This window comes from Anomalospiza imberbis, chromosome 2, assembly GCF_031753505.1.
Source record: "Anomalospiza imberbis isolate Cuckoo-Finch-1a 21T00152 chromosome 2, ASM3175350v1, whole genome shotgun sequence".
Taxonomy (NCBI): Eukaryota; Metazoa; Chordata; class Aves; order Passeriformes; family Viduidae; genus Anomalospiza; species Anomalospiza imberbis.
In genome coordinates, this window is record NC_089682.1 from 76,373,220 (window position 1) to 76,394,063 (window position 20,844).

Consider the following 20,844-nt stretch of genomic DNA (forward strand, 5'->3'; position numbering starts at 1 on the left):
CCGGCCGCGGCGGCGCCTCGTCCGTCCCGCGGCCGTCTCGTCCCTCCGCCGCATCCCCCGGCCGTCCCGGGCCATTCCCGGCCACCCACGGCCACTCCCGGCCGCCCGTGTCATCCTGCCACGGCAGCGTTCATGTCCCAGCGCAGGCTGCGGTCTGCGGCCACCTGCTGGTCCCCAGCCCTGGCCCTGCTGGTCACAGGCACCAGCCAGTCCTCAACTCCATTCCGCTCTGTTTTCATGCAGCGTCTGTTCGCTGTTCTCTTATTTTTCATGACCCATCCTCTGTCAAAACTCCCCCAAGCTGCTCAGCCATAGTGAGATGTGTCCCAACAAGGCAATCAATGCCAGAGGAATATCCACATATTTATGGGTCTTGCCGGTCTGGTGAACATCTACTCTTCATCTCTACGCCTGGAAACGTTCAAGGCCAGGACTGATGGTGTTCTGAGCAGCGTGGTCTAATAGCACACCTCCCTGCCTCCAGCAGGGGTGTTGGAACAAGATGATTTTTAAGGTCCCTTCCAACCCCAACCATTCTGTGATTCTGTGATTAATGTTGAAATAATTGGTGAGAAAACAGATGCACTACTATATGGCATGGTGTTTTTCACATATCAATGATCTGTTCTATAAGCACCACACCAGAATTAAAAGAGGTGCATGGAATACCTTGTGTGTGCCCACACATCGCTCTCATTTCTGCTTTCACACCATTAAGATCTCACTATTTTGGGTAGTGTTTTGGGGATATGTAAATGTAAAAAATCTTATGTTGCAAAGCACCGTACTTATGTATTTAAGCCGTACATTTCTTAAATCCCTGCATGCCTCCCCTCCTCTACTGCATTAATTTTTACCAAAAAATGACTTTACTATCTGCTGAATCATTAACCATCGCACTTGACAAGAAATGCATCCCTGATGCAGGCAGGGTATGGCCATAAAATGATAGTTTAAACGCTCCACAAGGATAGAAATGCTTATAGTGCACCTTAAGTATCTCTTCGTGGGTGTGTGAGTTACAGCAATGCAGTCATTGTTGAGGGCACAGTTCCTTGTGCCAGGTGAGAGAGAATAAGAAATGGGGGTCATTTGGGATAAAAAACACCCACACTTTCAGAGCTCTTCTCATCTTGTATAAATCACATGGTAGAGGTGAGCCGTGAGGGGACTGGGAGGAGTGCAGTCAGTGTGCATTTCAATAAGAAATGTTAAGCTGTTTGGCCAAGAGTTTCCAGTGCATCACCAATTTCCTCATGGCTGGCTCCTTCAGAAACCCACTATGATTTTCCATGAAAGAAAAAGAGGCAACACATTGATGGGAGCCCAATACACTCTATGCAGGTAGCATGGTTCTAGGATGTTAAAATCGTAGATCCATCAGGGCAAGTTTGCACTCCAGCACACGATTGCCAGCAAGAGATTTGGTCTTCAGCTGGATCAGTTTAGCACATATTAAAGGCAGTTGACTTGTGCTTTGCCAGACTTCTGTAAGCGTAACATCTTGAAATAAGTGTAACATCTTGAAATCTTCATCTGGGTAAAGTCTACTTTTGTTAAGGTTTTACTTGCCAGTATCAACAGCTCTCTTCTCTTGCTTTGACTCTAGTTCTTGTCACACAGCTGCTGTGGCTGAGTCATGGAGAAGGCTCCTTTGGGGTACAATTCTGCTCCAAACACAATTTCAGAGCTAGAAAACATAACCTGTGGCTGCCTTGGGGGGGTGGATCGTTGTCTCCCAAGCTCATTTGTACAGCTGTATGGATTATCACTACTCCTTCTCAGGGTTATCCTCTTCAGTCCCTAAGGTTCCTTTAGTGTTTGGTCTCCTCACTGAGGCTACTGACAGAAGGAGGGAACAAAGTGGACAGTGATGGTCAGTGACAGTGTGGTCAGTGTGAAAAACTGAACTTCTAACGTTAATGATCATGCCACGAAGATTAGGTGGACATCACTTAAAACTAATTCGAGGCATAAGGAGCAAAACAGGTCTGAGTGCTGGACCAGAGAAGGAAACATGTGCCCTGAGAGGGGAAGGCACCCAAACCTTCAGTCCTGCTCTTGTAGGGCACATTTTCATTTGTGTGCTCTGACCATTTTAGCTTTGAGTCTCCTTTGCCTCAAAAATCTGAAGCTGAGCAAAGAAACTTCTCCGATCATCTTCCACTGGTAACTGAGCATGGGCACAGTCAATGAGCTCTCCTAGGAAAGTGCCTCACATCCAGTGGCTCAGGGCATTGTTGGAAGCTACCCTGGGTCCTCAACGAACAAAATAGTAAGGAGTGTTTCCTATGCTCAAGTCAGGTAAAATGGGACCAAGACACATTTTACCCAACAGGCATTTCTTCAGGAAGATCATGATGACCCAGGGAAGCAGGAAAGTCTATCAGTCTGTATTCTCAGAGCCAGCAATATTTGGGCTTCTCCATACAGCAAGATGAAAGGAGAGGCAGGGCAGGTAAGGTTGGCTGAGAGCTGTGCAGGCAGGTTACAGGGCAATATTGACAAGGGCACCATCTCCTCCCTGCTTTTCCCTCCCTCTTTATGTATTTAGGCCTGATTCACCGTAGCCTCACACCTCCTGTCTTCACTTACACCAGTGCAGGGTGCATTCAAATCAGGTTCAAACGTAACCCTGCTGATGTGTAGCGTTTTATTACTCTCTTCCCCACCCCCTTGCTGGCTCCTTCCTTCTCAGTTTTATCTCTCTATCGATCTGTTTCTCTCACACTCGCTGACACGCTTGCTTTCTTTCATTATTAGTTAGATAAAGCCTGGCAGCCTGAGCATCCTTGCTACATTGATGCTCTCTCTGTCTCCTTCTCCACTTTGGCCCCAGTTCCTATGTCCTGTGTGCTGGCTTTCCATGTTTTTGTCTGCTCCTTTTTTATCCTGCATCAGGGGCAAAGACTAGAAGGTCCTTTGAATTACTCAGTTCCTGCGCTCTCCAAATGAGAGGGTCATCGTCTTCACGAGTGCAAAAGTCATGGGTAACATCTCCACAACTTAGCAAAACTGGCCTCATCCCTAGATTGGAGTGCTGGGTGTTGAAATTAAATCCCAGCCTCCTGGAGTCAGTAACTTCTGTGCCTTTGCTTTCCTCATAAAGCAAACACCTATCTTTATGGTCACAGGGAAACTGTGAAATGTGATTTTCATGTAACCAAAAGAACAGAAAGTAGGGGGCGAAGAGTGCAGATGAAAGCAAGTCTGTATGACATTTCATAATTTTAAGATAAATCTTGTGACACGGAGACGTTCTGTGTTGTTATTTCCGAATGTTTGGGATTTCTGATCCTAGCTGTAACCACTCCCTAGCATCATCCCTCTCTCTTCTGATATCGCTCTGATCTTTACAGAAAGAAACCTCCATTCTCTTTGTGCTATAGATCCACTTTCTTTCCTCTGTGCTCACTGTCCCACTTTAAAGCTGTAGAGCTGTACCGGCTCATTCTAGGTTGTTCCTTTCTTCACCACCACAGAATCCAAACAACTTGTCAAAACGCTGAAGACATTTTTTTCACCAGTCCCTCTCCAAACATAGCAGAGTCACATCTCATGAGACGATTTTTCACAACTGTGTGTAACACGGACTCTGAGACAAACACACTGTAAGGAAAAGGGAGGCTGGCATGACTCTCTTGGATACCAACATGATACAGAAGGCTTTTAACCCTTTAGTTTGTACTGGGCTAATGCACACAGGGGTTACACTTAAAATCAGCCCAGTATCAGCTGCTGGAGGGTAACTGCATAATAATTCTTCCTCTGATCTGCTCTCACAGCCCTCAGGATTCTGCAGAGCAGGAACTATCTTCCAGACAGGCCTCCGGTTGTGATTCAAAGACTCCAGAAGAGAGAGGATCTTGCACTTCACTAGATAGTTTGTTTCTGTGATTAATCACTCTCCAGTGACTGGCTCTTGTTATTCTCTGCCAGAATATTTGGTAGACTTTTCTCCAGGAAAGAAGTGATACTGCAAGCAAGTCATGTCTCATTCTGGCTTTTTGATATATTAAACAGGTTGACCTCTTTAAATTACTGAGATCTCCAGTCTTCAGATCACCTTTGATTCAAAGTTATTTTTAAAATATGGAGCATAAAGCACTGTACAGTTTTCCAGCATGAAACTTACTCAGACACAGAGAGAGGTTTAATCGTCTCCTCGCTTGCCATCCTTACTTCTGTCCTTACACAGACAGGAATCACTTCAGACTCATTGCTGCAGCCTGGACCACTGATTCTGTGTTCAGTTCCCTGCCTGTTACAATCCCCACATCTTTTTCAGACTGGACCTCTTTCCAGGACTGGAAGTTGTTCCCTGTAGACATGGACATTTTTTTCCTGTTCGTGGCTGTACAATTTGCTCTCAACAGTCTTATAAGAAGTTTTACAAGAATGACCACCTTACTGAAAGGGGCAGGTCACTCTGTCCTGGTCCTATCCTCATTATTTTTAACACTCTAACAATATTTGTGTCCTCAGTAAATTGTGTCAGAATGAACTATATCTGCTCACCAAGCACTGAATAAAATGGTGAGTCATACCTGACCCGGGACTCATTCCTGGGCATCCACATAAGAAACACTGCCACTCAATGGTGGGCTTCCAGGGATGACCTCCTTTGTGTTTACAGGGCGTTAAATGGAGTTAACCAGCTCACTTAACCTCCCGCTCTGTTAATGTTGCATAACACTTTTTTTTCTTATCAGCATGCTTTGGGAAATTAACACTTCCAGAAGCCTGGATAGATCTAAGCCATCACCTTTCCCAAACAAACCTGTAGTCACATCAAAGACTGACAAGAACAAAACAAGTTTATGCAGCAAGATTAGTTTCCTCCAAACCAGGCTGATTGGCATTAACTGGAGAATCTCATATGAGCTCTTTGTTGCTTTGCCTAGAATTTTTCAGGTCTTCTGTTTGCTCTTTACAAATATTCACAGGGCACAGTTCTCTTCCAGTCTTTTGGGATGTCTCTGATATTCCAAAGCTTATTAACCCCTTGTTTGGTGAGCAGTAGGGCAGAGGAAACTGGGTTCTCTGTGGACTTTTTTCCTGTATGTTCTGTACTTTCCACCACCCTACCTTCAGCTGGGGTCTCTTGATGGCACCCCTTCCATGGCTTGCCACATCTGTGAGAGGCAATTTCTTCTACAGTCCACATCACTGGGCTCCCCCACCACTCTCTAACATTACATAGCTTTTTTACATAGCTCAGAGCTCTTTGTTACGTTTCTAAAATAGCACAGCTTTCCCAACATTTCCTGCTTAATTCTTTTGGCCTGCTGGATGGACTGCTCTGACCTGTGGGGCTTTGCCCAGCAGCATGGCTATAGGCTCTGTTCCAGCACAAGCATTGGAAGCATCTCTTTCCTCTGTCAGGCTGCTGGTTTTCATACAATTTGTTGGAGCTTATTTACCTTTTAGAATCTGGTCATTTTGTCAAATCCATGGCAACTAACAGACAGACAGACAGGATTCTGCAGGTAGCAAGGCAACAACATGGGTCTTTCTTCCCTTAGGAAACAACAGTAAAACCAGCAGCAGTGGCCTGCCGGGGCTCAGGACTCCTGGTGTAAATGATCTGTACGTGTTCATTTTCTGACAAAAATAACAGCTAGTAACACCTGATTCCATCTCTCCCCTCAAATTTCCATGTAATTTTACATTAGCTTTCCTTTGAAAAGGAAACCAAACAAGCCATTCCATTTATATCACATAAGAGTGAGGTACGAGTGACATCAACTCTTGAGTTCTTTGTTTCCATCACCTCAACAGCTTTCCTGACTCCCCCCACCACATCTACCAAGGTTTCCTTGGTCCCTACAGAACCCTGCTCTTTGTCCTCTCTCATATTTCTGACTCCTTTTGCTGCCTTCTGTAGTTTTACTCTTCAGGGGGATTTTCAGTGTTTGCGTCGTTTGGATTTCCACCCTTTAGCTGACCTTTCCCTGGTTGAAATTTCTCCTCTGTTTTTTGCTTCCCAATTATACTAAACACATTCGTCAGGATTTGAAAAGGTCAGAGAGAGCCTGTGTGCCTGACGTAGCCCCTTCCAGAGCTTTCTACCCTCTGCTACTTCCATGTGAGAAAGCAGGGAAAGAAGCACAGAGAACGAGACAAAGTGAACGCTGACTTGTGCTGCTCCACCATGTCTGCACAGGGAGTTTCGTGGGATGAGAGTGTGAGGGATCACTGAGCAAGGTTTGTGCAGATGATTTGTACAAGTCCTGTGAGAGCTAGAGATGAGAAGGCTGGAGTGTGACAGAAGCCTGGATAATCTCTGAATAAAGCCCCATGTACATGAAAGGGACAAAAGCCGGCGGGGGGGGGTTGGCATGTGCATGCCTGGTGACACACAGTGCTGCAGCATCCGACACAAACCTCGGCCGTGACACCGCTGCCCGCAGTGCCCTCCTCCCACACCACGACTTCCTGGTGACAGTAAGTCTTAACACAGCCCCATCCCTGTGCTGATCCTCCAAACACACAATGACATCACTCCCAAACATGTGAAAAACCTGTTGACTCTCCTAAACATGCTCACAAATTCACACACAAGACTCAAATATCCTGACATGGGAAAGCTCAGAGCAGCCTGGTTCATTGGCACAGGAGCTCGCAGGAAGCCTAGTGAAGAACAGATTCAGACCCTTCAGATATCTGTCCAAAGTTCGCACAACCTGTTCTGGCCATCCTGCCGTGCTCAGGCTTGGTACTTTGTGTCCATTTGTCACCTGCTTCCATCCCTCATGCTGTGGCAGGTTGCTTTACAGCTCAGTGCTGTCTCTACTATTTCTTTCTGGTATTTTTTTTTCCCAGGGTCAGTCACAGTCTTTCCTCATCGCTTTATGATGAAAAGTTTGATTGTTTTTGAGGATCTGAGGAAATTACTGTCTTGCTTCCTCATATTTCAGGCCCTGGAGTGGAAACTGTCTCTCTGTCATTGACTTTCTTCTCTCGCCCATTGGTTGCTCAGCTGCTCCCTTCTGATTTGGTCTGTGCTTTCTGTTTGGTTCTTGATGGTGGAGGGAGATGTTCCCTGTGAAATACTCGGCCCCTCAAAGGCACATCAGCTTCTTTCTTTAATTTTGCTGTCACATCCCTACCATTTCCAGACGCATCCCATCGATCCCTGGCAGAAACGCACTTGAGGACACGCTCAAAAGACCTGGGTGATCCCTCAACGGGTAAAACACACCTTGGAAGGATCCCCGTCCTCCCCCCCTCTTCCCCAGCGCTCCTACCTCACCCATGTGTCCCAGGGGCTCTGCTCGTGAGGCTCGACCGAACCCCGCTGCCTGCCCCGCCGGGGGTGCGCCTCGCCGGGGCCACCCGTCCCTCTGCCGCCCCCCCCGCCCGGTACCGCGGCGGCCACGGGGGCCCGGGGGCCCGAAGCCCGGGGATGATGGATGCAGGGACGGGGGACGTGGGGCGGGACCGAGGGGTGGCATCTCCCCGAGGGCGCTGCTGCGGGTCGCAAAGGCGAGGGGCGGCGGGGATGAGCCCCGGGGGGCGGCCCGGGGGAGGGGGATCCCGGGGGGCCTCCGCCCCCAAGGACGGACCGGTCCGGGGGTGGCATTCGCCGGAGCGAGCTGGAGCGACGGGTCCCTTGGAGACACCTCTCTCCATGGCAACCTAATCGCTTCCTGTGAAGATCCCGAAATAACCGACGAGACGGGGGAGCGGAGCCGAGCGGAGCGGAGCGGAGCGGAGCCGGGCCGGGCCGAGCCGTGCGGGCAGCGGCGGGGAGGCGGCGGGGGGCAGGTCCGGCGGGCGCGGGGCTGCGGGAGCGCGGCGCGGCGCGGGCGGGCAGGGAGCGGGAGGAGCCTTCGCGCCCGGCCGCCGGGGCAGGGGGCTCCGGGCCGGGGGGACGCGCTGCCCCCGCCCGGCCTCTGCCCTCGCCCGGCCGCCCTGGCGCCCCCCGCGGGCTGCAGCGGGGGCCACGGCGCCGGGCGCGCCCGTGCCAGCAGCCATGGGGTTAACGGGAGGCAGCGAGCGAGAGAGACAGAGACAGAGAGAGAGAAAGAGGGGCTGGACCAGTCCTCGGCAGCTGTTTATTTCAAGGCATCTCTCGCTCCCTCTCTCTCAGCCAAAGCTCAGCCTCAGCAAACCTTCCTCCTCCTCCTCCTCCTCCTCCTCCTCTTCCTCCTCCTCTCCTTCCTTCGTCCTGGCCATGAGAAGCACGGGCAGCAGCAGCTGTGCTCCCCCAGCCCTGTGCTCCGCCGCCCCGGCTGCGCCCCACTCGTCTCCCCGCAAGGTAAGTTCATCCTCTCGGCCCGGGCTTGGGGGACAGAGTGGGGACGGGGCTGCAGGGGCGGGGGGAGTGGGGTTGCATGCCCGTCTCCAAGTCATCTCTCCCCGTCTCCTTCCCTGTGTCCTTTCTCCCCCTTCTTCTTTTCCCTTTCCCGATCTAGGTGCTCTGTCTCCTTCCAGTCGGCTGTCTCCTTCCTCCCCCTTCCTTTTCCTCCTCTTTTAGTCGGGGGCAGGGGATGCCTGAGGTGCCGGGAGGGAGGGAGCATAGCCGAGGGATCGCTGCCTCTTACCCTCCAGCTCCGGGCTCCATCACAGACCTGTTGTGCTGGAGCACTGGAGCCTGCGCTGAGGAAGGCGACTTCAGCCAAATTGGCGCAGCTGGAGAAAGGAAACAGAGGGGTCAATCCCACCTCCTGCCTGGCCAAGGGTGCACCATGCAAGAGAGAGCAATTCAGATGTGGAGACTCAGCACTTGAAGCACTTGGATGCCCGGGAACAGTAGGAAACTGGGAGGCAGAAGATTGTCAGACTCATGACATGTATTGCAGGCAGGCACTAGATGGCAGGGGACCGGCATCCTAGAGTGCTGCTTGGAATGGGGCCACACTCACAGTTCCCAAATGCAGGGAGACTTAAGCTCAGAGGACCATTGATGGGCTTCACACGCCCATTCCCTTGCTATGAAAGCATCTAAATGCAGCACCACCCTTCCAGCCCTGCATTCTGCCCCAGCTTAGGATTGCCATACCCAGCCCGTAAGTGCTCACCCTGGCAGCCTGGCACAGGAATTCCTATCGGCAAGTCACTGAACACTGCAGGACCTGCACTGACTCAGGGCGAGCAGTGTCAGCCCCTCTGGGATCCTGCTGGATCCTCCTGGGTGCTGCCACCAACCCTCTCAGCCTCAGACATCAGATAGAGCAGCCTGACGTGAGCCACTGCATTCAACTGCCAGCCCCCAAATTCAGCCAGCTCTGGGAGGTGCTGCCCCCAGCCCCATGCATAGCAGGAACTCTCTCCCTGGATGGGCTTGGCATCTCCACTCCGGAGTACCAGCATTAGGATTCACAGTCCCAGCTGCCAAAACTCCTCCAAGTGCAGCAGAATTGTCTCCCTGGGTCATTTGCTCTAGGATTCCTCTCCTTCCCTGTCCCCACCCAGCTGAATACAGCAGGGCATATACCTAACCCCTTTTCACCAACACTGGGGTTCGTGCTTCCTGCTGCCAAACCAGTAATGACTGCATCTCTGCCTCTTGGACCATGAACTCCGGGGTGTTCGTGGCCACTGAGAAAAATATAGGTGTGGTGTGGCCAGGGCATCACACAGTGTGGGGGGGTCATCTCTCTGCCAGTGTCTCAACTTGCTCTGCTCAGTGCTTGGAGATAGCTGTTAGGTTCTGTGGTCCCAGATCACAGTCTCATATCAGTAGCTGTCACCACAGCCTTTAGTGCTGGCTGGGAGATTAAAAAATGACAGCCAACCTAGCATTCCTTCTCCATAAGGAGGGCTGGGTCCTCCTCAGCTTTGTTTTGATTTTTCCATCACTATTTCAAGTGGAATCATTGCAGTGGGGGAGCTGGGTGAAGCAAGGATTTGCATGAAGCTCTTGGTGCTGCGGGGTTGCTAATGGTGAGCGTTATTTCAGCCAGCAGTAAGTTTCATAATCTTGGCCCAGCTCTTGTGAATGTTCCATTTTTCAGGGTCATTAGCCTCTTTACCCTTCTTCCATCCCTTCCCCCTCTCCCCAAACTGGTTGGCAATTTCATTGTTCCAGTGGAATATATCCGTCATGTGAGGTCATCGCTGCATAAGGAGAGGTGATTGATTGCTTAGGTCACTGGGGCCTGTCCCATGCTGGGCTTTGAATGCTGGTTTGGAGACCTTGAACCGGACTCTGCACTCAAAGGCAAGGCGATGTGGGGTGCAGAGGGGCACGGTGATGCATTCCCGGCAGCTTGAGTCGCCGAGCAAACAGACTGCTGCATTCTGAACTAGCTGGAGCGCTCTGAGAGCAGACAGCTTCATTCCTAGAGGCACAGTATCACAGCAGTCAAGCTCTAGATGTTACAAAAATACAGATAGATCATCATCTGCCGGCTGAGCCAGACAGAATCGGGTGCAACTCTTTTCCCATCCCCGGATGGAAAGAGCCTCTACCTGCTCCTCACTAACGCGGCTTGTGTGCGCTTGGCTTCATCCAACTGCTCTCCGGTCAGAGCTGATCTCGGCTAGGCATTGAGAAAGCTGTGAGATTCTCAGATTTTAAGGCCAGAGGGACCATTTTGATCATCGAGACTGACCTACAGCAGAGCACAGGCCAGAGAATTTCACCAATTTAATTTCCTGCGCCAAGCCCGTAACTTCTGATTGAACTGTAGCATCTCTTTTAGGAATACAGCCAGCCAAAGGCTGCAGGCAGTAGGGAACACACCACCTGCCTAGGTGAATTGTGCTGGTGTGTGACCCTCTTTATTAATAGTATTGCTCCTCATTTGAATTTGTCAAACTTCAGCATTTTGTAACAGAAGGTTACAGATTGCACTTGATGCGAGGGAGCTACAGCACACGGCTAGCACCTTGGTTCTTTTATTCCTGCCATGCCTTTTTTATTTGGATAGGATTTCTCTATTGCATTAAGGTATACAAGAATCCTGAACACGGAGAAGGAGTAAGCAAATCCTAGGGCTTTCCTGGGGCACAGTAGTATCTGAACTCCAGAGCTCAGGGTGTCACATTCAGGGTTTATTCAGAGCTCCCTGCTCTGAGCAGGAGTGCAGCAGGCTCTTCTCCTAGCCGTTAGGTAGGATGCAAATTCCCAGCCCCCCTTGGTGAACTGCTATGTATGCTTTGGGGCATGGCTACTGAGATCTCTCTCTCATGTCCCAGCAGCAGCGGGTCCATGCTGCAGGAAACTTACAAAGAGGGAGGAAGCACAGATGGGTGTGGGGAACAGCAGCAGGATTCATGCTTCCATCCTGCAAATGCATGAGAGCAGCTCCTAACAGATTAGCCCTAGTCTGGAGTGATGGTGGGGTCCATATGCAGCAGCAAAGAACAGTGTAATTCTTACTCACTGCTTCCAAGCACCAAGATTCACAAACTGAGCTCAATGAAGTACCCCGGGGAAATAGCTTTGTCATTCACACTCTGTCATCTGTGCATCACAGGACTGGAACGCTGAGATGAAGGCTCTGTAGCTAGAGTGAAAGTATACAGGTTTCCTGTTCAGACTCTGGGAGTAGCCCTGTCCAGTTTTCTTGCCACTAGACCTGGGAAACACATATGAAAGCAAGAGCCCTGCCATGAGGTACTGGTGCAGAAATCCAATCTCTCTGCACTGGCACATAAAGGCTTCTTGAATGGTATAAAGTGGGATTTAGACTCCCAGGTAGTGAGAGCATAGGCATCCCCTTCTCTGCTCTGAAGGTCTACCAGTTTATTCAGGATCCACACTGGGAGCTGCATCCAGAGCTGAACGAAGGGCATGTGGTACTCTTGCCCGCCAAGGGTCGGTGCCCAGGACAGAATCCTGCTGTCGGTGGCTGACCGCAGAGTGCCCCAGACATGCTTTGTCTGCTGTTTTGTCAGTAATCCACAGGGACATCCATGCTCCATTTCGAACATAAACGCTCCAAGCACGCTGGAATCCAGCCTGCACTGCCTGGTATTTTCACCTGAAGCCTTCCTTTGCTCCCACACCCTCCATGCCATGGGAGACACCTCTGTCCTGCTCCCAGCTCCTCCAGGATCAGTCGTGGGTGTGCCAGTGCAGGACACAGTCTTTGGCCATGATCTCATTAGGAAACCAGAACATGTGGATGGAGACCAACCAACTGCATCGTTCCTGCACTCATCTGGAGCCACCTTTGGAGTGGGGGTATTGGGACTCACCAACTTTTCACTCTAGGCAGCAGAACCCATGCACAGCAGTGTCTCCAGTCTGAGGCTTGCACCCCATGTATGGGCTGTCCCCTCCTCAGCATCATGTGCACATGAAGCGGTCAGTGCTGGGGCTCACCCCTCCTCAACTCATTCCATACATTTTCTGCTCCATAGGGCTGAAATTTAGAGAACTGTGTGTGAAAGGCATCCAGGATTTGACTCTGTAGGGTATCTTATTCCCAAGTTTTCAACCCTGCAAGTCCATAGACTGGGGTGTCATTGCTGGAGCTCACAATCTCACCTTAGAAGAACAGTGATGTCTCCATTATGAGATCTCCCAGCAAGCGAGGAGAGCGCAGCGACCCCAGCATTCCTACCCGCAGGCACATTTCTGAGGGTAGAGCCATCGCTGTTAGGAGGAGTGCTAGAGGTTACATGTGCACCACTACTGTGCCACACTTCCCTGCGGGACTGGCACTGAGGTCTGCCTGCACCTGGAGAAGATCACCCCTGCTGGGATGGCACTGTCCAGCCCCACATCTCCTGCTTCCCGATGCAAAACAGCCCCCTGCCCCTGTAGACTTGAGCTGTGCCACAAGCAGAGCAGGCTCTTCATCCCAGGGAACTGCTGTCCCGTGGTGAGTCCCAGGCATGGCCCCAGGCACTCCAAGCCACCTTGAAATTTCTCCAGCAACTTGTGTGCCCTCCAGCCTGGGGATTCACACAAGGAGGTCCTCCTTGCTTGGAATTCCCTCCCTTTCAAAGTCCAAAATAAATTCTGTCATGGATTTCTGTTGCCAGACATGATCTTCCACGGCATCGTGATCATAATCCAGATGGCCAAGATCTCGCCAGTATCTGGGTTCAGAAAAAATTTGCTCCATCCTGCTGCCTCTCTGCAGAGCTGCATTTTAATACTGAGTCCCCTCCAAGGCTTAGAGGTTCAGGAGCAAAGAACAAAGAAATGCTTAGAATAGCTGCTCTTTTCTCATCATCTTCATCTCAGGATCCCTCCAGAGACTGATCTTGCCCCAGAGGGAGGGGCAGGGCACATTAGCCAACAATTCTTTTATTTTTTCTGCGAACTTTGTTTAAATATTTAACAGAAGGAAACTAAAAATATCCCCGGTTAATGCAGCAGGAGCTAGACAGCTACTTAGTCTTGGGTGCCCTTCCTCGTGGCCCCTCTTCTCAGGTGTACATCACAGCAAGCCCTGGCCTCTTCCCTCAGGAAAAGGAAGCCTCCCACGCAGGAGTGGCTGCAGTTTTTGTTCAGGGCATGGGGTGAGCAGGGGCGGATGGCAGTAACCCTTTGGAAGCTGGGAGGTGCAGCACAGCTGGCTCAGGGCTGGAGGGGCAGGTTGGCCTCTGCATTGACTCCCTCAGGCAAGCATTCCTGTTTCTCCATCCCGGCAGCCACAGGAGGGCATGACCGTGGGTTGTCGGCATTCATGCTTTCCCCTTCATGATGAAGGAGCAGGCTGAACATCTCGCATGATTTTTTTTTTTTTGTCCTGTGCGTGCGGTTGCGGAGAGGATCCGGGGTCAGGCACACAAGAGCTCACCGGGGAAGGGCTGGCACGGCGCTGTGCCCAGCCAAGGGAAGGGGCAGGCAGCAGGAAGGGCAGCCGTGCTGCCACCGGGCTGATGCCGGACGGTGCTGAGCGTCCAGGGCAGAAATCCGGCTGAGAGGACCTGACCTCACTCTGTGCTTTTGTTGCTCAGCCGTGGGAGGTGGGAGAGAAAAGGGAGGAATAGGGGAGAAAGGGAGGGATGGGACAGTGCAGAGGACATTAAGACAAGGAGTGTGGGAAGGTAATTTCATGTTAGCTAAGTGGAAAGTAAATACTAAATATTTGATAGGCATATTTTTTTTTTCTTAAATTCTTTAGTGAGGCTGGACTTTTTCTCGCTGATTCACTCTTTCTCAGTTGTCTTGGTTTATCACTCTCATGCTTCCCCTCTCGCTCCCTCGCTCCGGCACACAATGAAGAGGCTCTTTTTTAATAAATGGATTACACACTCCACACTATAAATAAACACAGGAATTAAGATTCCAACTTGTTCCAGTGATAAGCAAACAAAGATGCTGAATCCCCCTCTCGGCCCTAAGACAGGAGAGTCCCTGGGGAAGCTGTGCATGTGCCTGGGCACGTGTGCTCCAGAGATCGCTCCTTGCTTTTGTGAGCATATGCTAACGCATGTGTTTCTGGGTGGACTTGGCATGGGGATGGGGACAACGCACCTCTGTGCATGGGAGCAGGAGAGGGTGCACATGTGCGTGCATGGACTCCCCTTATCCTGCCAGCCGGGGCCGGGAACTCACACTGCCTGCAAGGAGAGAGCCGTCACCACTGTGTGAGGGGACACTGACACCCCTCCCTTTTGGTTCCCAGTGAAGAAGATGAGACAAGATCCTGACTGAGCAAAGACACTGTTGCATCTGAGATGGAGCCCAGTGCCTGGTAGGTTCACAGCTTCCCACACTGGCAGGTGAGGCGGGAAGAAAACAGGAGTGTGGGTGGTGGGCTGTTCCCGGCTGCTTGGCCTTTCAAAGGAGGAACGTTTAGATCAGGCTCTCTTCTTCTTCCCCCTACCCCGCAGCAGGATGCCTCCACTCCTCTCCCGCATCCACTCCCTGCAGCTGTGGCATCTCCTCCTCGTCGTCTTGGCCGTCCCTCCTCCTGGCACATGGTCTCTTCGCTCTCGGGGCCCGGCAGCCCCTCGGCCTCTTTGCACCCGCCGGAGCCCCTCGGCCCCACGGTCCCTTTGCATCTGGGAAAGGACCTCACAGCCAGAGCGAGATTCCCGCTCGGATTCCCGCTCGGATTCCCGGTCGGCCGTGCCGCGCCAGCGTGCCCTGCCCGCGCGGGGAGCAGAGCTGCGGCACGTGGTGCGGCTGAGGCGCCAGGCCATGGGGGCCCGGCCCGCCACGCCCTCGGGGTTCGAGGACGGCATGCCCTCCTCCCAGTACCCCTGGGCCATCGTGTGGGGCCCCACAGTGTCGGATGAGGACGGAGGGGACACAAACTCAGCCAACCCAGGCTTCCCACCGCTGGGATACACCTTTGTCTCGCCGCACGGGATGGCGACGGCGCAGCCCAACTCCCACTCGCTCCTGCACAATGCGGGGCTCAACCTGCGCGAGACCCCAGCCACCCTGCGGCCCTTCTTGTTCGGGCCCCGGGGAGAAGGTAAATCTGTACTCTGCCTCTTTCACCCCCCGGTCCCCTACAGGAGCAGCTCCTTCTGCAAAACTCATCAGGGACCTCCCCTTGCGCTGCTGCTCTCTGGGGACTGGAGGGAGTGGCCATCACAAGCCCCACTCCTCTGTCTCCCAGGTGTGGATCCCCAGCTGTACGTCACCATCACCATCTCCATAATCATTGTCCTGGTTGCCACTGGAATCATATTCAAGTTCTGGTGAGTGGGGTTTGGGCCAATGGAGGCTCTTACTGGGCCGGTGTCTACAGGAAGACTGTGGGCTTGGGACCAATTTGTCCCAGGGGTGCAGACCTGGTGCTGCAATCCCTTGCAATGTTTGGCACTCGGCCATGCTGGGCTCTACTGCTGAGTGTAGCGGGGTCCATCCCACAAGCCTCTCTGACATCAAGGGCTGGGGCTCGTCTCTTTACCTCACCCCTTGTTCTCTCCAAAGCTGGGACCGAAATCAGAAACGCCGGCGTCACTCGGGACAGCAGAGCGGTGGGAGGCAGCAAGAGAGCCAGCAGCCCCTCACAGACCTCTCCCCCACCACCGTCAGCATCCTGGGGCCCTACGGCGACCCTCTGACTCCCACACCTGAGGCGGAGGAGTCCAGGCAGGGCCAGGAGGGTGCAGAGAAACTGGGTGGCCATGGGAAGAATGCAGCATTCCAGCTCAACCGGTGAGTGGCCAATGAGCTGGGGCAGGAGGGGCTGGCAGGGGACAGGGGGACAGGCACACTGAGGCAGGGCAAAGTTGGCTAGCGGGAGCGGGGGGGTGGAGCAGTGTAAACGCTAATTAATTTCCAATTCCCTCTTTCCCCCAGAATCCCACTGGTGAACCTGTGATGCTCCCGGGAGAGGCTGAGCTGGCTTCCCCACCCTCCTGTCACCGCTGGCGAGCGCGGACTCTCCCCGCCTCTGCTACCCCAGGAAAAAAAAACAACCTCCTTGTGCCATGGCCCACCACCACCACCTTTATTAACTAACCCCACTGGGATGTGCCTGGGCAAATGGACGAGCTGGGCCTCCTTAGCCTCCTGCTGGGGGAAGGTTGGGGACCCACCCTGCCCACGCAAGACAGGGTGATGAGAGAGTAGAATGGTGGGAGGGAAGACAGCTGGTGGTGGTGTGAAATCTTGAACTCCCCAGCCCCTCTTCTCGCATCTGTGCGCAGACACACTTGGATCTCCATGACTCTCTCACCAGTGCATGCCTGACATCGGGGGGTAGGCAAGGTGGAAAGGCGTACCCCTGTCCCTGTGGGCCCTCACCCTCCGTGTGTCCCTTCCCATGTCGTGTGCTTTGCAGTGAACATCTGGAGTTCAGTGGCTGCAGGATTGCCTGCCAGGTGACTTGGATGGTGGCAACTTCGTCTGTTCCTGAGACCTTGGCCTTCCTGAGAGTCCCAAGGAGGCCTGAAGCTTGGGCAGAAGAGGCTCACAGAGCACCTGGGCCCTCTCAACAACCCATTTCCTTGAAGGAAATGTTATCTTCCCCCTAGATGGAAGAGATTCACATCTTTCCAGTTTCTTTCTGCCTAACACTCCTTTGGGCTTTTTTCTCTTCAGCTTGTATCTTTTTTCCTCTCTCCGTCCACAGTTTTTCCCCTCAGTTCCCACCCCCATGCCACTTCTCTTGCCAGTTAAAGTTGGAAATGATTCCTTTAGCTTTCCAAATGTTTTGATCTTTGAAAGACTCCTTGCTGTCCATCTCCACCCCTTCAGCGTCCTTCAGCAAGGTTTTTCTGAGCAACACCAGTCTAAGATGATGCTTTCCAGAAAAATCCAAGGTGAAGCCCTCTGCTCACCGTGTTATTTAGCAAGTGTCCTGTACACAGCTAAAGCGTGGAATGCAGACATTGCTGGGCATGAGGAACTTGAATTTTGCCAGGCTCAGGAAGAGATTTGCTTTCAGATACTCCTGGCACAGGCAACAAGGCAGCAGACAGGACTCTGTGCCTGGGATGACCAAGAGCAGTTTAGAGTTGATCTTGGGAACACTGGAAGGGTTGCCATGTACTGCTGGTAGGTCTCTCCTGGAGTGGAAGGTGACTGGAAACCCACAAGGCAGTGCTCACCAAGGGCATGAGAGAGGGGTATCTGGGCTCCCAGGTGAAGCTTCATTCAGTTCCACAGCTGATTAGAAACTGAAAGCAATGGCACAGGTAATCTGTCCAAACTGGTTGCCTGTACATATCCTTCAGGGCTGTGGTGGTCTGTGGGGCTGGCAGCCCCACTGTCACTGACCTGTGTGAGCAAGATCCGTGCATCTCCACCTCTTCCTAGGCATGGACCCATGGGTGTCACTTTGAGGACATGTGAGATGGCAAATTTCAGCTTAATGACAATAGTTCCTCTTGGCTTTTATGGACAACTTCAAATTAATTAAAACCCCACACCGACTACCACTGAGGTGAAAAGATGCACATTTAGATAAGGTTGCCCCTACAGTGTACAAACACCTTTAGCTGCTGGACCGATGAGGCCAGAGGCAGGAAAATCACCCACAATTTGAAGGCCCTAATGCACCGTACAAGGTCTCTTACAAAAGTCATCTTGGAGAGAGGGAAGCAGTCTTTCATCCTTTATCTGTGCATAAAAAGCCTGTTCTGTATAGGACAAAGCACAGGGAATTTCATAAGAGGCCTGGTTCTGCCCATTTACCCAGCTGAACCATTAGGTGTTCTTGGGTCCCATCTGACTCACTGTGAAGGGCATTTAAATCAGAGTGTAAATTACGATAAGCTTCCCAAAAACAGTAGAGATTTGGAGAAAATGACAGGTCAAATAAAATTGCTGGCTTATTAAAAGCACAGAGTGGCTGAAAGATGTAGGTGGAAAAGGACTCTGGAGATGTCTAGTCTAAGCACAGGTTGATTCTGTGCTTACAGCAGGGGATATTAGCGCTTTACTGTAGATCGATCTGTTACTGAGCCTGTTCTTATTCAGGATCCATGCAAGGCTTTGGTGGACATTTAAGCTGCAGATGGTCATGGAAGGACCAGGTGGCAGTTCCTGCTTGCTGCCCCATTCATTGCTGCCCCTGTTCACCCTCTCCCTAGCACGCCTCTGCTGGGGAAGGACATCTGCAGGAGGCTGCACTGCTGCTTGCTGGCAATTTGCAATACCTTGAATCGGTTGAAGTAATTTTCCAGACCAGATTAATTAGATTGTTCTTTGATCAACAGCATTTGTTGAAACAAGGCCAGGGTTTAGACTCTTCCACTTCATTGGCTGTCCTTGGACTTTCTCTTTCCACATGCTGCATGGAGAGAAGGTTTGTTAGAAAGTGGCAGGGGACCACAGGAGGCATAGTGAAAACATTTTCCAACACTTGATGTGGGGAAGCCCTGTGCTCTCCTGGGAAGGCTTTTGTAAATTCTGCAAACAATTTAGATTTTGGTGGTTTGGAGTTTTTTCCTTCCCCTTTTACATATCTCTGGTTTTGGTAATAGTATCTCCAGGGAGAGAAACCTTTCATGGATACTGTGGTAAGGGGAAAGCAGGTGAAGCTGTGTAGAGAAAACTCTTACAACAACAGAGGCTTGGGTATAATGAACATCTTTTCTAAGAACAATTTTCCTAGCCAAATACATTTTTATGATAGTCATTCAATTTCTCACACAAACAGGTTAGATACAGGGAAACAACTTCATTGTCCTACCCAGACATTCATTGCTATGCTTTGTCCCAGGAACAAAACACTCAGAACACATGTGGACACACAAGCTTCTTCCAGTTAATAAATAATCTCACTGGATCTGTTTTCTACATGACTGGAGCCTTATAAACCATCTTCCCCTACACAGATTGGAGCCTGAGCATGCCTGAGGTCTTTACCCTGGCCCAGGGTAATATTTTGTCAGATGTGCACATGGATGGGTTGACAGCACCAAGCCAGGGCAGAGGACAGCACCTTCTTAATCACAGCCCATCAGGTTTCCCTGTCTTCTAGATGAATGGAGGAGAAAGATTTTTTTTTCTTTCCATTAGAAAGAAAAGTGTGCAGGGAAACCAACTGGAAGTGTTTGTAATCTTGGGCTAATTCTGCCCAACATTTCTATGCTATTAAAAGGGAACATCCAAGTGGGCCGGGTGAGATGAAGTAGCTGTGTCTCTGCTGAGCTCCTGGAGAGCCCTGGCTTTTTGAACACAAGGGTGGTCTCTCTGTGAGCACAGTGGAAGGGAGGGAATTTCCTGCTTTGAAGCAGGAACTGGAATCTCCTTCTCTTTACCCAAGAGAGTGGTATGACCCCAAGGCCAAATCCTGCTTTGGCTTTCCCATCTGGTTGGTTGCAATTAGTAGGCAGGGAGTAGACCTCTGGTGTGTGTTTCCACACCACTCCTCCAGTCCAGCTTCCAGGGACTCACATCCTGCCAAGCATCCCAAAATTCAGAGAGGGCTATCTACCTCTTCCTCAATGGCACCCAAGTGCCCTTGCAAATCTGGTCCCTTCATTTCCCACTCCACTTCCCGATGAAGAAAAATGCTTGGAAAGGAGTGGTTTGTTCATTTTCTGCAAGTTCTCAAAAAGGACCACCTTGAGACTGTTCTGAATGAAACTTTTGTTTTTTCACTCTGACAAACCACATCTGTGGCACAGCCTTAGAGCTGAGACCTGCAGCACAAAAGTCCTGGGTCAAACTCCAGCTCCCCAGCTGCATCCCTGCTGTCCCACTGTAGTCCTGGCCCTACCCTGGCTGGACCATAGAGAGAGGTCCCCTTCCTTCACCAACTGCTGGCTCTCTGCTCCTCTTTTCCTGTGGTTTTCCCTCTCCCACTGTTTTCCCTCTTCCCACCCTTGTCCTGTACCATGGTCTCCCTCCTGGTTCTCTCCCTCCTACTGTTTCGCTTTCCCTGCTCCTCTCTTGTTCTCCCTTTGCCACTCGGTCTCGTTCTGCCACGGCTTCCATCCACCCCTCCAGCCTCCCTCCTGCTCCTCTGCTCAGTCTCGTTCTTCCCCCTCCCCTGCCCTTGTGTGCTGTGATATATATTTTTGTAGGATTTCTCTTCTCCTTGTGGTGAAATATTCAAATCTTGTGGGATGTTAGTTTCAACATTTTTAAATAAAACTTTGCAAAATATTGAAAGCAGACCTCTTGCATCTGCGGAAGGTGCCACACTGGAAAAGTCAGGTTGGGATGAAAGGTGCATCCTGGGCAGATCCCATCGGGATGGGGGCTCAGACTGCTGGCATCCCACATTCTCTTCTGGGGAGTAGAGGGGGGCAATTTGGTCCTGTGTCCATCTTGCCTTGGTCTCTTTGCCGACTGAAGGGGCCCTTTGACCACCCTCGTGCATTTCCATGGTAGGTGGCTCCTGGTGGAGGAGGAGCCCTTCTTCACCCACTTCCCAACCCAAGCAGCTGTCCTGCCTCTGGAGCTGCTGCCTCCCAGGAACGCCTTGGGGCTGCTTGTCCCGCTGGGGGCCAGGGTGTCCGGGAGAGGTGACAGAAGCCGACGGGAAGGGAGGGACACGCAGTGCTGCAGGCGCA

At 51.6% G+C, this 20,844-nt stretch overlaps 2 protein-coding genes across 9 annotated transcripts in view; both read left to right on the forward strand.

The window, feature by feature from the left end:
- The window catches only part of ING4 (inhibitor of growth family member 4), a 111,562-nt gene that overhangs the window by 28,068 nt on the left and 62,650 nt on the right, over positions 1 to 20,844 (forward strand). The gene's annotated exons all lie outside the window — the stretch shown is intronic.
- On the forward strand, positions 7,620 to 20,434 carry PIANP (PILR alpha associated neural protein). Of its 5 annotated transcripts, XM_068182908.1 has the most exons (7): positions 7,620 to 7,770; positions 8,096 to 8,263; positions 14,541 to 14,609; positions 14,749 to 15,338; positions 15,486 to 15,567; positions 15,803 to 16,030; positions 16,175 to 20,434. In XM_068182908.1, exons 3-7 carry the CDS (start codon positions 14,593 to 14,595, stop codon positions 16,194 to 16,196), a joined length of 939 nt encoding a protein of 312 aa, XP_068039009.1. In that variant the 5' UTR covers positions 7,620 to 7,770; positions 8,096 to 8,263; positions 14,541 to 14,592; the 3' UTR covers positions 16,197 to 20,434. The 5 variants fall into 5 exon arrangements, with proteins under 5 accessions (XP_068039009.1, XP_068039010.1, XP_068039012.1 ...); XM_068182909.1 differs by lacking the exon at positions 7,620 to 7,770 and having other exon boundaries at positions 7,865 to 8,263; positions 14,752 to 15,338; XM_068182911.1 differs by lacking the exon at positions 7,620 to 7,770 and having other exon boundaries at positions 7,866 to 8,263; positions 14,541 to 14,637; positions 14,752 to 15,338.